The sequence below is a fragment of the Nipponia nippon genome, unplaced genomic scaffold (assembly GCF_047370975.1).
Source record: "Nipponia nippon isolate SJK-2023a ecotype South Korea unplaced genomic scaffold, ASM4737097v1 scaffold_4, whole genome shotgun sequence".
NCBI classification, from domain to species: Eukaryota; Metazoa; Chordata; class Aves; order Pelecaniformes; family Threskiornithidae; genus Nipponia; species Nipponia nippon.
The window spans coordinates 76,923,283-76,941,008 of NW_028262358.1; the positions used below are offsets into that span (position 1 = coordinate 76,923,283).

The 17,726-nt window shown below is 39.0% G+C and overlaps 1 protein-coding gene across 1 annotated transcript in view; it reads left to right on the forward strand.

Moving 5' to 3' along the window:
• Positions 1-17,726, forward strand: part of PDSS2 (decaprenyl diphosphate synthase subunit 2) — a 123,791-nt gene that overhangs the window by 42,667 nt on the left and 63,398 nt on the right. Inside the window, exon 2 of the mRNA XM_087777202.1 lies at positions 8,743-8,874. Coding sequence (XP_087633328.1) covers positions 8,743-8,874 — 132 coding nt within the window. The remainder of the gene's footprint in view (positions 1-8,742; positions 8,875-17,726) is intronic.

A 17,726-nucleotide genomic window follows, 5' to 3' on the forward strand; every position in this document is an offset into this window, starting at 1 on the left:
AGAAAGCCTGTTTTCAGAAAGGTAGTCTTGTGCTTGAGTAGACCTGTTGATATTGGTCAACAGTGGGGTGCTAGACCTCCCACAAAGTTTAAATAAAGTAAATATTGGTGGAGAAATCAGACACAGAAAAATTAGGCTTCTGTCTAAGTATTTGTGGTTAGAAAAATAAGGGTGCCAGACCTGCAAGCTACTGCTGGTCAGAGTAATTGCACTCAGACAGTAACTGCATTTTTTGGTATTAGCTTGCCTGTTATCCACATCACATTCCAAGATCAAGTCAAACACTGACCAGGAAAAACAGCAGAGGCTGGCAGTTGGTTTAAAAATACAGTTTGGTGGTTTGTTTTCTGTGTGGTGTCTTTAGTGTCATCCTTAAGGTAGTCCTTTTTGCCCTGCCGCTACTGCTTGTAAGATCTGATGGGTGGAGGGTAGAATTATTAAAAAAAAAAAAAAAAAAAAAAAAAAAATTCTGAATAATCAATATCTTTGAGATAAATGTCTGATTGTAGCTGCCCTTTATTTTTTATAGTGGGTTTTTTCCGTGTCCATAGTAGGCTGTTTTCAGATCTTAAATGACCTGAAACCAGCCCTTTTGAAACTTTTTAGTTTCAAATTCTTGCTGTTGATCTTCAGTCAAGTGAAAAAGTTGGTGGTCCCCTTCTCTGACCAAGCACAACTTGTTCCTCTTCATCCTCAGCTGGTCATAAGTTTTGCAGTTTTTTTCTTTCAAGAATTTGAAGGCTGTATTGCTTTTTAGGAGCTGTAAATTCTCAACGACAATGAACTGCAAGTAACCAAGGCCAAGTATCAGTATTTGCTTTGCACCTGCCCAAAAACCTGTAGTTTCTTAAACTTCATCTTTACGGTAAGACTTGATTTTTGTGGGATCTTGCCCATTTGAAACTCCACAACTTTATTTAACGTTCTGACTTTTATAGTTTCCTAGAAGGGTCCATCTTTTGTGATTGTTGCTGTGTTTAAAAGGTTGTTGAAATTTTCTTCTTGAAAGTACTACAGTATGTGGGATATATACTAAAGTCTGAAGAAATAGGTACATGTGGCAACTCCAGAAAGAGATCAGTCTCTCTTCTGATCTTGAAGGGTGCTCTGACTTTTCCTAGAAATCCGTCAAAAAGTTATGTCTTAAGACTTTCTCTTGTGATAAATTAGTTCTGGGAACGATGCAGTTGACCTCAAGTTCTGTGTGCCTCCTGCCATTCTAAGCATAGTTTTCTACACTCCCAGTCCCTGCGAAGATCACATTTAATAAGCAATGGAGTGATGAAACTTTGCATGGAATTTTTCACCTTTAGTTAAGAAATGTTTCTCTTTGTAAGCAAAATCCTGTGAGAACTGAGCAGCTATTTTCTGCTCTCATGGAGTCACTCAAGTTGGTAAGGACCTTAGGAGCTCTCCTGCAGAAGCTTCCTGTTCTAGAAGGTATGCTCCTGCAACCTTCTTCCAAGATAAAGCAACTAAGATATTCTTTGTTATGTTTCTATGCGGTTTGTGAAGAATATATTTAATATTTTTAAGACACACCTTAGGTGAATTTCTGGGTTGAATACTTGAATACCTAAATTTTATACAAGCCGTATTTTAAGTGTATGTTGAGTGGTCTTTAGTCACTCTCTCCAGATGAGTAGGTGTCTGAGACTTCATAAGTGCAAAAAAGTTACCTAAATCTATAAAGTTCTTTGCATCCAAAAAACGCTGCAGCTTTTGTGGAACTGAGCATTTTGAGGCCTGTTTTTCACTGAAGGCCGTGGTTGTGATTTGTGAAGTAGTCTTAAGACTAAGAGTAGCCAAATGGAAGCACAGATACAACACTGTCTGTATAAGTTATTCAGCGACTATGCCTATAGAGGTGCAGCTGTGAACCTGTAACTTTCAGGCAAGTGCTTTCTCACCGGGCCACAACCATTCTTCTTTTGCACATGAGCAGGTTACCATCTTGGCTTAGTCTTAACTATCCAAATGTCACACCATGTGGTGGTCAGAGTTATTCAAAAGTTGCTTTGTATCATAAGTGAAGGCCACAGTACTTCTAAATTGCCTTTTTTTATTATTTTTTTTGGCTTTGGTTGAAGAGCCAGTGCAAAGACAGGCCTCTGTCGTCTTCACATCAGAGTCCTGTTTGGTTTTTGTGTGTGAAATCTTGTGTTTCTTTGTGATTGGCTTCACAAAGCTAAGGGGTTGAGATCCCTTGTTTGTTCAGAGGCAGGGAGAGCAGGAGTGCTGTTAGAAAGATCTCCCTTGTAACCTGCTATAAGAGCACCTTCCCGCAAAGTGGGACGGGAACATCAAATCCCCCAAGCCTGGCCTGACCCATTACACAGGTCTGCTCTTACTGGATAAACCCTTTAATTACTAGACAGTTACATAACAGTAATGAGCCCCATCCCCATCACAACCCTGTTTTTTCAGGTAAAGAAATTCCCCCAACGCCCAAACTTATTTTCCTTACGCAAAGAGTTGTTTAGTTGTCCAAGGCCAGGGATAAGTTTCTGAAACGCACGTGTTCTCATCTGCAGCTTCCAGTGGGCTTTGGAGTCGAGATGGCTCGTGGGTTTCAGAGCATCCCTCCTTCTATCATTTCCTATCAGTTGGATGTTTAATTTGAATCCTATTTTTAAATTCTATTCTCCCCATGTGAAGTAAGTTTGTCTTCTCCTTGTCTTCTTCCTCCCCCTGCTGAACTGTGCTCAAAACGAGTGTCGTGACAAGGCTGATCCCCCTGTACAGGTCTGGCCGTGGATGTTGGAGTGGACCAGGGTTTTTAATGTGTTTTGAAGATACGTGTGCAGAAGGGTATTTAATATATACATGAAACTTGAGTAACAGGTGAAAATAAGTTGCTATAGACTGCCATTAGCATACACCCAATATATGAAACTGAATGCTCTGAGTATTTACATGTATGTATGTTTGAGTGTAATCATACAGTCATATGGTGAATCCTATGATTTGGATAAGTGCATCTATAATACAGCGGTTCAACATCCATTTAAAAAATGAGTATGTCAGAGAGTTTTCTCTTATTTACTTCTGACAAGTCATTAATAAAGCAAATAGGATAAAAGCCCTGAGGCTGGTAGAACTCTTGCATTTCTAATAAAGAAGCCGACGATCTTGCTGAATAGCTCCATGCCTTACCTCTAGCACTAGAGATAGAATTGTCAGTTTTATAATTAATTTTGAAAAAGTGTGGTGGTTTTTTTTTTTCAAATGTACCTGCACCTGTAACCATGAATGCATCCTGATAACCCTTCTATATTGAGCAAAATAGATGTTACTTTCCCGAGATGTTACAGATTTAAAACTGTTTATATTGTCACATCTGGGATTGTCAGTTTGAATAGAGGGGTTCCTTTTTCAGAACAGTTTGTATTTCAGCCTAAAACTAGCCTGTGTTTTCAATGACATTGTCCTAGGCTTATAAATCTTCATCAGCATAATTGATTTTGGTTGTGTTGCAGACTTTCCCAGCTGCTTTTTATTAGAGCTGTGTGAACAGGTGATTTTTTTTTTTTTTCCTCCTTTTGTTCGACATCTGAAGTGGGAAGGTAGAGGAATGGCTGATCACCACCTCATATCTCTCCCTGTTTTCCTTCCCCTTGTAGCTAAACAGAGCTCATGTATGACCTGAAACAAAACGATAGATCTTGCCAGTGGGACACCTTCAATAAAATGCATGGAAAGGAAGGGCAAAATCGCCAGTGGAGGTGAGGAGGACGGGGATCTGTTCACTTCAGCCCCTACTAGCAGGCCAGTGGCTAGAGCACACGCCTGGGCGGTGGTGGAGGGGCTCCGCTGGCCTGCTGGGATAACTGGTGAAAGGGCTGCAAATCCCGCACCTCTTGTGTCCTTTGGTCATGAGCAGAATATTTGGGAAATACTAAACACATTTGACTAAACATTTAACAAACCCTTTTTGACCCTTCCAAAATACCTTAGCACGTCTGTTTTGATTGAAAGTTTGTTCTGTATTCTTAGTGGTTAAATTTGAACTAGGACTACTACCCATAAGTATGCTCTCTTCTGCTGCACCCACTTGCAGAGTCAGTTGACTTCACAGTTGCCTGTCCTTTTTTTTTTTTTTTTTTTTTTTTAAAAACTCCCATTTGGTACCATGAAATTTCCCCCGTGTCCATCTCTTCCTTGCAGTAACTGTTGTATTTGCCGTATTTTCTCTCTATTGTTTAATTTCAGAGTTTAATGAAAAAAGTGGTAAGAGCATTAGCTGGTTTTGTCTCAAGCAAATAATTTAAAATCTTTGCAGTATTTAAACAAGATTGCCCAAAAATACGAATGGTGCTTGCAATAAATAGTCCATTTTTTTTTTTTTTCAATGAAAGTGTAAATTACTGATGAAGTTAAACCTGACAGTTACTGGAAGTTAATATTTTAACTGCAAAGTCTACTGAAATGGCTGCACATGTGGAGAAATACACAAAGCATTAAGTGAAATGCTCATGTTTGCTTGATTTATTCTCTGCAGCAGACGGACTCTGGTAGTAGGAGGTGTAATTTGCAGCACATTAGCTATTAGCCAGTGTCATTGCTTGAGTGGGTGGTGTGAGTCTCTTGTGCCTGTACACCGCCATACTGCGCATGTGTCAGAGCTAGGCGCTTTTCCCCTGTGCTGTAAGAGGAATTTTTTGTGAACAGTGTTCTGTATTTAAAACGGTGAATCTGCCAGTTTTCAAATGGGTTATTCTGTCACGTGGATAATATCTAGAGTAAATGCCTGCCTTCTCCCCCTCCCCGTGCCAAATTCTCAATGTTTTGTGAAACTGAATTGTAGAAGGGTTTGACTTACCTACCTTTTTTGGTATGCGCTCCCCTGAGGAAGAAGTATGTAATTTGCCAGACACCCAGCCTGTAAGAGCAAGCAAAATTGTGGTAATGTTTCTTTTTTGGGTACCCTGTGCATGTACTTGTGGTGTTCAGCAGAGGTTTTTCCGAAAAAGTCTCAGCTTGACGCATCTTTTTTTGTGGGCACAATTTCACTTGGGTTGCTTTTAGTTCACTTTTTTTCCCTAGAGGCACCTGTCTCCTGCCACATACCCATCAAGACTAATTGCACCATCTGGAAGACTTTTGTGTAGCTGTTACTCGTGCAGAATCTCTCTTGGGAGCTTAATTCAGAATGTGAATGTGACCCCTGAAGCCATGTCAAGTAGCTGCAGTAGTTTCTAGTGCCTAAAGGATGATCACCGTAGGCTTTATTTGTTTCAAGTCTAATGCGGTTTGCTTTACTGTGGATATGCTACATGTCAGGAGCACAACTTCAGTCATGTTTTGAATGGAATTAGACTTTGACTACTGGTTTGGTAATTCATAAAAAATAACATCCAAACCATATGTAACATATAGGCTATATGATTAGGTGTAGAAATGACGGACATGTTGCTCCTTATTATTACACTATTTAATTTTTATGTCCTGTTCTTCCTCCGCCCCACACATCTGCGCTTCTCATTAATAGTCTTCTGCTAAGAATGCAAGGCATTCATTCCTACTGGTGGTGCAACCCCCTGAACAGCTCTGAACACTTGTTTTTGTTACTGCTATGAAACTGTGTGAGTATTTTCAGCACAGGTAACTTTTTGCTTCTGTTCCTCACCTAGTCTGAATCAGGTAAAAGCACTGTAGTGCTTCACTTCTAATGGTGTCTATCTAGGCAGAGGCCTAGTGCTTTATAATCCTGTGGTGAATACCTTTCTCCTCGACTTCTGTAATATCCTGTCCCTTGGCAAGCTGTAGAGCACTGGGCATGAAAAACCAAAGTGTTCCGATTGTTAAAAGTATCATCATAATTTCTTTTTTTTAAGCGTTATTCATTTCTCATGGGATCCTGTATTTAGTAAGGCACTCTGATTTTACCAGCATACATATGTGGAAAAAAGCAATTTTTTCCTAGAACCACTTTTTTCTTTAAAAATGATGGAATTGGAAATAGCGTTGAGGAAGTATATTTGAATGTAATTGCATCATCTGTGTAACTTGTGTGCTTCTGAGTAATGTGGTCAACTGAAGTTCAAGCCAGAAGTACTTACACCACCACAAACAGTTACGAATTCTGTATACAGGAAACATACACACTATATATTATTCATTATATGTATTTTCTGTTTTTTTCCTGGGTAGTTTAATGTTCATTGTGGCTCTGACTTTGGAAATCTATAGAGTTTTAGGTGGTTAACTGTCTTGGCTGCATTCTGTTAACTGTATATTGGAACCTGGTAAGAACAGTTATTTATTTGTGTGCTTGGTGAAGAATAAAGGTATGCAAGTTATAAATTCACAGAATACTGAAGGCAAGCAGCTGTCCCCTCCTTTTTAAAATCCCTCACTACGTGTACCCGGTAAGAAAAACAAAGGTGGACGTTGCGGGACTGCAGCGTGTGCTCTCAGGGAGAGGTCTGAGCTGCACAAGCTTTCCTGGGTTTGAGTGGTTGGGAAGTACCATGGACTGGTTTGCAAAAGAAATCATTGTCTGCTCTGGGAAGTTATATAGTATCTTCCTTTCAGTGATTCTTATGCTGTTCTATTCAGGGATTCGGTTGTTTTTTTAAAGAATCTTTGAGGATGGAAGAAGTGAGAGCTGGTGGCTCTGTGGCATGGTTTCTCCTCAGAAAGTTATGTTTGGATCTCGTGCTAAAATCTGTGCTGAATGTCTTCCACTAAAATAGTGATTACCCATGGTCTCCTAATTTTCAGAAACATTTTAATTGGTTTATTTTAAGATAGCTAGCAAGGTAATGTGTTAATTGCTATTTGCATTTTACTGCTCTGTTAAGAGAGACTAACATTTAATTGCATCATTGCAGATTAAGATTGGTGGCTAGTGCTTGCCTTTGGTGACATTTCAGCTTTGGCTGTAGATGTTTGTTACTCAACTTAGTTGAACCAAATTCTGTTACTGTCTGAGGCCATACACACTTGCTCTCTTTTTTGGAAATTTAGCAAAAGTTGATACCTTCTCTAGCACCACAGCTGCCCGCGTTGCTGAGAGTGTGGGGTGTAGTGCCGCCAGGCTCGCTGCACCTCACCCCTAACTTGTCCTGGGTGCACCACCCTGTTAGTCTACAGGTGAAGCAAGTGGGATCTGGGCATATTAGAAAGGCACAGAACAAAACCCCATGGCCTCATTTGGCTCATTAGACCCCAACAGAGTTAAAAACGTTGTGGGTTGTGGTAGAAAGCCATATGAGCTATACCGGCTTCCTCTTATGTTAATCGTTAGTGGCGATTGTAGGCTGTAGCTGCACTGAGTGTGAGCTCAGGGCTTCTCTGGAGGGGGAAGCGTTGGCCTGGAATCAGTGCAGGTGTCAAGGTCAAGCCCAGTAGCTGTCTAGTACCAGCTACGGGGCAGACCCTCTCATTCTTCTCCTAGAGCTTTTTGAGACATGTATTTTGGGCCATTTCTCCATCGCTGTAGGAAAGGTTGTAAAGACTCAAGAAAAGAAGTCAAATTTTTTTTTTTTTTTTTTTTTGCAGTAGCACAAGAGCTTTCACACAGCAGGGTGCTATTTAGTTTTTTTTTATGTTTATGTGTCTGTGTAAATGAAATGGTACACTAAAGATATTCTTGTGTTGTGAAGTGGTGTAAATGTAATGAAAAAAATCCAAATGAAACTTTAAGTTGCATCCACTGTTTTCTTTATTCAAAAGTACTTCCAAGATCAACATCTTAGATTTTCATTCAGATGTTTTAAAGACAGTTCTGTTTTGATTTCCTTCAGTTGTTAGGGATAAAATTGTACTCTGGAAAAGCAATCTGTGATGTAGTTCTTCATATGATTTATTTAACAAATATTTTAGATGGTATCAGAGATATGGGCTCTTATTTATTGGAAATGAGTTTACAAATTTAATAGCATCTGGAATGTACTATCCTTTCTTCTAGCTATTTACCCTTATTGGTGAACATAGGAAGTAGAAAGCAGCTTGACAAGGACAGGAAGAATACAATTGGAGACATTGCAGTCAAAAAGGAAAGCTAAGCTTGCTTTAAAACAAGTTAATTTCTGAGATGGTGTATCTAAGTGGTCATTTAGAATTGCTTTCAACAGATATGTTTTTGGGGACAGCTTCCTTCTGACCCCAAATTTAAAGGTGCAGCACTTGAAACAGTTCTTTTGTTAAACACAGCCCATCTCTACTTCATTTATCTCTAACTTTTACTTTTACACCTTTCATCAGGTTCTGCAAAGTCTATTCCTAATATACTTAGGCATGTTGTATCTGTTGTGCAATCTGTCTATAACCACTGTGATCTAAACAGTTCTCTTTCAGCTGGTTATGGATTTTGTTGTACCTTTCCTCCTTTCCCTTTCTTCTCTTGACGTACGAGGCTTCTTTTGGCTTTTTTGTACTTCAAACAACAAACTGCAAGCTCTTATGTTCCTGTTACAGTAGATCACATTGAATTATTCTGAAATACTCCTTTCATGACATGACATGAAATGCAGGACATAAGCTGCTCCTTGGAAATAAGCAAGATTTAATCCTGAATACTTGCTTTTCTCTGCAATAGTAGTATTTCAATGTAAGTGTCAAGTAAAGGATGACAAAAAATCATGATTAATAATTGCAGCTTATTTCCACGCAAACGTGAATATTAAAGACTTGAAGAAATGATGGCAGCCTGAGGTCTGAGTCTTTCTTTCCACTTTGGTATGACCAGTGAAAATGGATGGTGAAAACATGCTTTTTTTTTTTTTTCTTTTGCAGGGGTTTTGTGTACGATAGCCGAAATAATTTACAGATGCGAGGTTTGGTCGTATTGCTTATTTCCAAAGCTGCTGGACCCAGCACAGCAGAACTCTCTTTCCAGCACAACATGGTCAGTGGAATTTATTCCAGGTATGTAGTAACTTATTTTAGCAAGATACACCAAGATACGTTTGATGGGCAACTTCATGGTGGTATCCAAGCATCTTAAGTGGCCTGCTCTGCTGTTAAGGAAAATCAGTACTTACCTAATTACAAAACTTTGTTCCTCAGGGTTATTATAAGCTTTCCACGGTGAAAATTATTTCCTACTCTTTGTATAGCTCTTATAATATCCACACCTATATCTTAATTGTGGCTTTTGGGCACAACCAAATTAAAAACATTTGGATCAAGACAGTTATTTGAAAGTTTATGTTGAGAGATACTTGGAATCGAAAAAGTAAGGATGGTATAAAATATTCTTTAATGGAGTATTTTCATTTTTAGTTACTCAGGTGTTACTCGCGTACGCCTACTTACTAGAAATCTCAGAGTCAGATTGCCGGTCTTGTGGAATACCAGTTGGTTTCACTGAGCATGTAAGTTTTGCTATAGTCCCTTTGAAGGGTATTTTCCCATGAAACAGCAGTGTAGAATAAAGTTTTTACCTGCCGCGTGTCACAGCAAAGTTACTGAGCCTACCATTAAGGTTCCTGACGCTGAGATAATTCAGCTTCATCAAGTTCCTAAATATTTTTTTAAGTATTTAAACTAAATTACTTAATACTAGTAACAACAGTAATCAAAAATAGTGGTTGCTCTCCTTTGTATATTTGACGGTTAACTGTTCCACCTAAGTAATAAGTGGTTCTGGTTGAAAAATTGTAAAATTTGAATTTTTTAAATATTTTTGAAAAAGTTGAGTGTTGGTTGGTTGAGGGAACAGACTGTCGTATTTTCAGTTAATTGTGTTTCTGACCACTGTGATGTACTAAATGAAGATACACAAACTTAGTGTGACATGTTTATATCCTGATTTGTTTTAAAAGTGCAGAGACAGCATTGTAAAATTGAAAAGACCAGTCAAATAAAGATGTTAAAATATACATAGTATCTTAAAATAACAGAGAAGGAAAATATGTATGAATGGGTACAGACGGAAATAACAATAAGCAAGAAAAAAGACAAGGCTATAAAAGAGGCTTGTTATGGAGGGCTGTATTGTCCCTTTAGCTGTTTAATTCCATTCTTGTTTTGTTTCGTCCTCAATGTCCCCTTAGGGTTGTAAAATTTTTATATTTATATGCAAATGATGCTGTATGAAAGCATAATTCTAGTTAGTTAATTATGGCACAGGAGGTATTCTAGTTTGTTTTGTAAATGATTAAAAAAGTTTACCTCTAAGTATGCCTCATAAAAGGAGAGAAAAAGCATTATTTTTTGATAAGTAAGTTCTTGAGTATGATGATTCTGACCATGGAGGTAACGTTTGAGCATTTAAAGCTGCCGTTGGGAAGGTGACTAGTGGAAGTATTCATTAAGGAGCAAATAAGACCTTGAATTAATAATGAGCCAGTTGGTGTAAATGGACATCATTGGAACTATGCCAGTTCAACCAGCTGAAAATCTAGCTTAATAATCTAAGTTTGAGCAAGTCAATAGCCATTATATTCAGTTCAGAGTTACAAAGGTACTCCAAAAATGAAGCAGTTTCGAATACGCCCACACAGGTTCACTTAAGGTTCATTACTGTCTGCAAAAGTGATAACTATGGAGTTGTTAATTTAAATGGATTTTCAATGAGACTTTAAGGCTGTAGCATGGTGTAAATACGAGCAAACTGATGCACGCTAGGAGAATGCTGATGCGTTTTTTCATTTTGTGCCATAGTGGCCAGTTCTTGCCCTCCACTGAAGTCACTGTGGGCTTTGCCTGTGACTTTGGACTCCTTTCTTTATTTAACATACTTTTCCAAATACACTCTTAAATGTGAGTCTAATTTCTGATTTTGATTTCTCCATTGTATAAAGCTAAGAGAACAGGCAGCTTGTAAAATTGTGATCTTAAAGGGCTTTTGTGATTGCTTTATGTATTACAAATAGTGTTTTACAAACTGCTTTCTCCTGAGTAAGAACAAAAGGACATCGCTTTCCATTAGTACATTTTTGTCTGCTATCTTGGTTACAGTGTAATTATATATGGTGCGTATATTAGACATACATATCAAAGGCAAAGTATATCCCTCAGTGATATGAAGTGAAGAAATATGCTTAATCCTTTATTGTTCATATATGTCTTCAGCTTTGGAAAATATTTTTTGGAAATAGATTCTTAGAGATTTTCAGCTCAGCTGTAAACTATACAGCTCTTTTTGTTGCCATGCCATATAATTACTTCATCTTTATATATAATATTTTGCTGGAAATATTATTTCTGGCACTGTAATGAGCATCTTCATTGCCTGATACTTACGTGCTGTGAATGTTATATTCTGGACTATTAGCTGGGATATGGTCACTTGATTTTAGGGTACTTAGTAGTGATTAATTAATTGCATTCCTGAAACCCGAGCATGAGCTAAGTTGTTCCAGTACTTGTCAGCGATTGCACCAGCCCAGTCTTTCTTTTCCCACTGTTTGTATTGGAACCAGCTCTTGTGCTCTCTTTAAATATTCAGTCCCACAGTGGATAGCCAGGTTACATCAGTCCGCTCTATCTGGTACTACGCTAAATGTACAATCTGTGACCAGGAAGATGTAAGAGTGTGATAGTTATTTAACTTAGAAAAGCACAAAAAAACATGGCGGACTTTTTTATCCTCGAATCTGGCGTGTTCTGCATAACCTCTTCTCCCTATTTCAGATTCTTGAATCACAATATAAGCAAGCAATACAATAACTATAATTAAAACAGAAAGACACTAAGAGCTGAATTTGGAATAGCAAACATTTTTTTTTTTTATTCTATTCTCCTGTTGTCTAGATTTGTCAATTCATGGTACAATTGACCTAAATGTATAAAAATAGTTTAGCTAGCTGCTTAGCTGGCATCTGTGTTTTTTACTGGTACACAATGGAACAAAACTGATGCCTGCTACCAGAGAGCAATCTTTTCCAGAATAATGAGGATTACAATTTAGGTAGTTACAGGAACAGGGCTAGCGTAGTTATATGGTGCTGCCTCTGGCCAGCATTGCCTCCAGCTTTAGCACTTCATAATTTGCAGGAGACAAGTTCTGCCTGCATTAAGCTGAGGGTGTGGGGGTCATTGTATGCAAGGATATCATAGTAACTGCTGGTTGCCTTATGAGCCATGCTGAAGATAAGGGCGGGTGGGGGGGAAGTGTTATGAAAGTCTGCTTGGCATGCTTTACTCTGTACAGCCACCTCCCTATCATGTTGCCAGCAACCTGACTTTATTCCTGTTGGCAGGGAAAAGAACCTGGCTTTACTTTCAGCTCAGCACCAGTGATCCCAAAAGAGGATGAAGAGGAGAAGCAGCATGATAAACAGCTCTATTTCAGCTGCTGGACAGATTCCTAAAGTTGAAACTTTCTGCTGGTCTCTTAGCCTTTAGGAAAATATTTTCTTGGCTACAGAAGCATTGCAAATGTAATGATGAAGTGCAGTGCTCACTACAGAGTATGCAAGCAGTATCATGTCAGGGTTGATGTCATTGCCTGTACTCAAGCAAAGCATGCATCCTGTATTCCCTTGAAACTCCTTCGTACTCCTGTGCTGAAGAGAAAGCAGAACTCGCATTTCGGTTTAGGCACAATCTAAGTAATGATCATTTATCGTGCTAATAGTATCAGAGAACACCTTAGACCTGACACAGGAGCCTAGGCCTTCATGAGAGCTTCATAAGAGCTTCGAGACGCATTTCCTAACTGGTGATTATACTAGACTCTGACACTCCTCTCTGTTGCCTTTTTTCAGAGCAAAACTCACTTGGGTAGTCAAGTATGCAGCTTACTGTTCTTTTACTTTGCTGCTGGAAGTGAGGTTTCTAATTGAAGCTCCAGGATTGTATGGTTTCTGAACACTTACAGCTTTATGCTTCATAGTTGGAGCTAGATCTTTACAGTTGACGATACCAAGACTGGCTTGGGCCCTCTCACTAAATACCCAAAGGGGTATCTTTTTCTGTTCACATCTGGCACTGCTAGACACTACTGGCTGGAGACTGAGGAATCTCCTTGGATTTATATTGAGTAACGAATTTCTCACATAGCCTCTATGTTGCAGCTTAAAATACAAGTGACACCAAAGAACAAACTTACACCATCTCTTCAGGCCTCAGTATCCTTGGCTCTAATACAGCAAGCTATTTTCTTCTCTCTCATGTTTTGTGTCTTTTTTTTTTTTTTGCCATTAGTGCCAGTTTCAAAAATACCCTCTAGCACTGACATCCATTGAGTCAGCTTTGCAGATTTCCTTGGATGCTTGTCAGCAGTTTAAAAGAAAAAAAAATATCCTTTTTTCAGTCAACTCTGCCTGTACATTCACACTGGTTGATCCTATGGTCATTGACAAGCAAAGACCTTTTTATTCTACCAAACTCAGCAAGTGTGTGTCCGTGTGTGTAGAGTGGAATATAAAAAGTACTATTTCAGATCTGTACTAAAACCTCATAAATCTAGCAAACAGATTGCTGGATTGGTACTATCAATACTGGGCTCTGTCCCTACCTCTTCTCCCTCAAAGTGATGCAGCTGACCTTTAAGGCTCACGAATTCATCTCTTGCAAGATGAACATGCTTTCCTACAAGAAGAAGGTACTCACTGGATGAACTTCTCTCTGAATCAGAATTCTTCCTGCTGCTTGGAAGAGTGGTGGTAATACTGTAGTGACAGTGATCATGAACGTACACTCCTTTTACTAGGTGTTTTAGTAATGATTTTGGAACCAGCATTGATGCTGCTTCCAACAGAAGCCCAATTTAAGTCAAAGTTAGCAGCACCTTGTTATGGTGATGGGTCCTTTGCTCATTGGGTTCCAGTAGTAATTCTTACTAAGTGCCCTGGGTACCCTTTTTTAGAGACACACACACACGGGTCACAGTTCAACACAGATTTCACATGCTCTTTGTCATTGTGGCTATGCCAAAGTCATCTTATTCTCACCTTCTCTAAAGGAACATTCATTTGCAACTTAAAGGTCTCCAAGAAATACCAGATCTTAACCAGAGGGTTCGTTAATCCATTGGTTGCTTTTCCTCTGAAAGTTTCTTCGGTTGCAAAGAAGTCAGGAGCGGGTAGGCGTCATTCTAAGGACCCTAAGAACAGAGGACATACTGCGCTGTCCCTTTGCAGTTCCATCTAGCTTACTCCCAGCTTTTCTTTGCTAGATATGGCAACACAGCTTTGTCTTAACTTCCTTCTCCTGGATTCCAAAGAGCTTTACATCATCTTCAGAGAAAGTTCAACCTTCCATTACCCTCCTTTCAGCGTGAACCAGATGCTGCTGATAGTACATATAGGTTCATAGGATAATTCAAGTTGGAAGGGATCTCAGGAGGTCTGTAGGCCAATCTCCTGCTCAAAGCGGAGTCAGCAATGAGGTCAGACTCATCGTGCTTTCTTCATGAAGGTCAGGTCTTTCAAGAACGTGGTCTTCTTCACAAGGTGATAATCAAAAAGTGTTTTAAACAGATGAGTGAACTTTCTACCCCCTGCCTTTAGCCTCATGCTCTGTGTTTAATGCTGTAGTTAGTGTGGATTCATGAATATGTAGAGGCCACACTGACGTTGGCGTTGTCTAGCTTGTTAGGTGTCTTTAAGGTCATTTGAGAGCTGAAATAGCCAAAAAAGTTTCCATCCCAAGATTTTCAGAATTAGTAATGTGGGTTGTGTCAAGGCCTATTATGAGAACACAAGCGTAAATGTCTTATCTGTCTTAGGGACATGCCACCAAAAGTTGCTACGTATTAGTGGGGATGGTAGGAATCTCTTCCATTTCTCATAGGTGACAGCTTGACATCTGCAGCTCTATCTGTTCTTTCTCCAAAACCCATGCCATGGCAGGCATAAGAGAGGTGATGCTGTGCTTGTTAGAGCAGTCTTTGCCTTTCATGCATATGGTAATTAATCAGGCTGCCTCCAGGGAATTGAAGCTATGTGAATGATGGTCCTTGGACAACTTCAGTCTGTAAAGGTAAATATGGACTAGCGTAGTCAAAAGTGTAGAGGTTATATACTTGTTATGGTATGCTTTTGAGACTTGCATTCTGCACAAATTTACACAAATGGACACTGATTTTTTGACTTTACTACTGCATGTGTCCTGGCCTGCTGTTGAACTGGGATTTTATGGTTGACAGGGATCTGAAATGGCAATACTCCGCTTTGTGTATTTAGTGTAATAGCGTAAGAGGTGTGAGCACACCTTCTCTGGAAATTGAGAAAATGTAAAAGGAGTTCGAGTGATAAACTTCGAGTGATAAACAGAATAAATACTCCATGAGGATGTACACCTTGGGCTCTGCATTCCCTGACAGCTTCAATTACTGGCAAGTAGCCTCTGTCCTGTCCTTGTGAATGCGACCAAACAGCTGAGAGATGATAATGCTGTTCTTGACTCAGAAGAGTGCCACATCTCCAATTGGAGTAGGTGACTACAATAGCAAAGGGCTACCTTCTGGTTTAGGAACAGGTAAACGTTATTCTGGCAAAGGAGGTCTTTTACTGTGTAAGCTGTATCTTCACTTGCTCAGCTCACCAGTAAAGTTTTGCCAGCAAATTGTTTCTGCTGTAGACAATCTTAAGGATATTTGTAATTTTTAATAATTGTTTAAATGCTTTCCAACTGAAATGTGAGTGTCTCCACATAAATTTATATTCGATTAATTAATAGTTCTACACAAAGAAATCAGATAGTCTCTCTTTAAAAGGAAGAAAGGAAAATGCAAATCCATTACAAAGCCTCTTGGCTAATAAGCCATGGCAAACATGAGTAAATTTTGGTGAAGGTGAGATTAATTGTATTGTTACAGTGTAGGTGACACTTAGAGGTTGCCTTGACCTTTTTGCTACTAAATTTTGTAAAAGCCTTCTTTCATCTTCAGACTTTGCCCTTCTTTCAGTTTCTGTACGCTGAACTGTATAGTGTATTCACTTGGGAGATTGGATTTGACTGTTTTTTACCTTCATATTTTGAAGTAAATAAATGATGCCTAACTTTATTATGGACTCCTGTCATGTGAAGAGTACTTCTGTATTTGTCAGAAGTTTGTTTTTGTTTTTGGTTTTTTTCCCCGTTACTACTTGTCTGAGTTTACTAGTAATGGAAAACTAAATTAGATTTACCCTGACCTGGTACAATGCAGAGGGAGTGGCTGTGAACCAGAGTTTGGGAGACTTCATGCTGCATTGCACCTATTGCCACCAATGATGTAAATCATGATAGAACATGTTTAAACAAAATAAGAAGCAAGAAATAAGAAAGATGTAGTAAGACCAATAGTGTATGTAGGAACTCAAAACAGGCAGAGCTTTTTTCTTTTGTCTGGTGTGAGTATTCAAACTGGGAGTTTTAGTGCAGAGTAGCTGTTGCACTTTAAATTCACACTGGCTTATTGCACACAAGCCCTGGGTCTCAGCTGCAGATATTGCAGAGATTAATCTTATTAATGGAACTGCTAATTGGTGTTTGACTTCTAATTATAGTAACAATAGGCCATAACAATCAATCCTCACCTTTACTGGGGCACATTAGGACTCTTTATCATAAAAATTATTTCCTTTGGGACTTACTGTTCTTATTCCTATCTTCTGGAAGGCTGGCTTTCAGCGAAGGTGCAGTATCCCAACTAGCATGTACTTCGAAAGCTTAGCTAATTGACTGGTAGAGAAAGTGCATGGTCCTAAAATATTCGATATCTAAGTACATTAAGAAGTACGATGCTTTTGACAAAATTATTTGTTTGAAAGATAATGGGAAAAGTATCTCATAATATGAGCAGTGGTGTCTTTTATAATCTTTAAGAAAGGTATAATTTTGTTTCCCAATCCTTGGTAGCTTTCCCTTAGCTTTTAGTGTGAGGAAATCTAAGCGATTATTCTAAATTATTCTATTTAGGTTTTGCTCTCCAGGATAAATCCTGTGAGATTCTTCCTCTCATTTACAAGGCGAGTCTCAGGAGATGAAAAGCACATACAACTTGATTACATATCCCTATTGATCATCTTCAACCCACAACAATAAAAATCAACTCCAAATACAAATCTAACAATATTACTAATTCATTACAACCACTACTTTTCTTCATTAACTTTTTATTGTTTTCAGCATACACAGCATGTGCAAATACAGCAATTATGTGTTGAATAAGAAAAGGTCCTCTCCATACGCCGTAGAATAAATCAGAAGGCACTGCATTAAAGCTAATCAAAGACTGTGCGAGATACGGACTCAAACCTTGTTCAAAATAAGGCTGCTTAGCCCTAGACAGCTGAACAAGGTAAACTCAGTGTGTATATTACAAAGGGGTTTTGTTTTTTAAAAAGGAAGTAATTTTCAGTATCACAAAGCAGTGTAGGGATGGCTTACCTTGGAGAAACCACACCGCTGCCTGCTGTCTGTCTGTCCAGCCCACCCTTTTCCTGGAGCTTCCTCCTCCCACTGCTTGTGAAGTGGGTACTGGACTGCCACGATGTGCAGCATAGCATACAAAACCAGAGCAGCACTGATGAAATTCTGCAGTGGGTCAGGAGCAGCTGTGGCAGCAACAAAGTCCTGCCTTCACCCTGGTGGGAGCTTTTCAAGGAAAGGCCAGCTGACCTGTGGGTAACCAGACCTAGTACAGCCTTCCTGGGCATGACAGATCCATGTACCAGAGCACTTTGCCAGCACTGTTCTTTGGTGGTTTGCTGTAAAATCTTTCCCTATCAACAAATTTCTGCTTGAGAACTTTCACATTAAAGGAGGAAAAAAAAAAAAAAAAAAAAAAAAAAAAAAAAGAAATAGTATTTGCGAAGAGAAATTTCCAGCCATCACTTAAG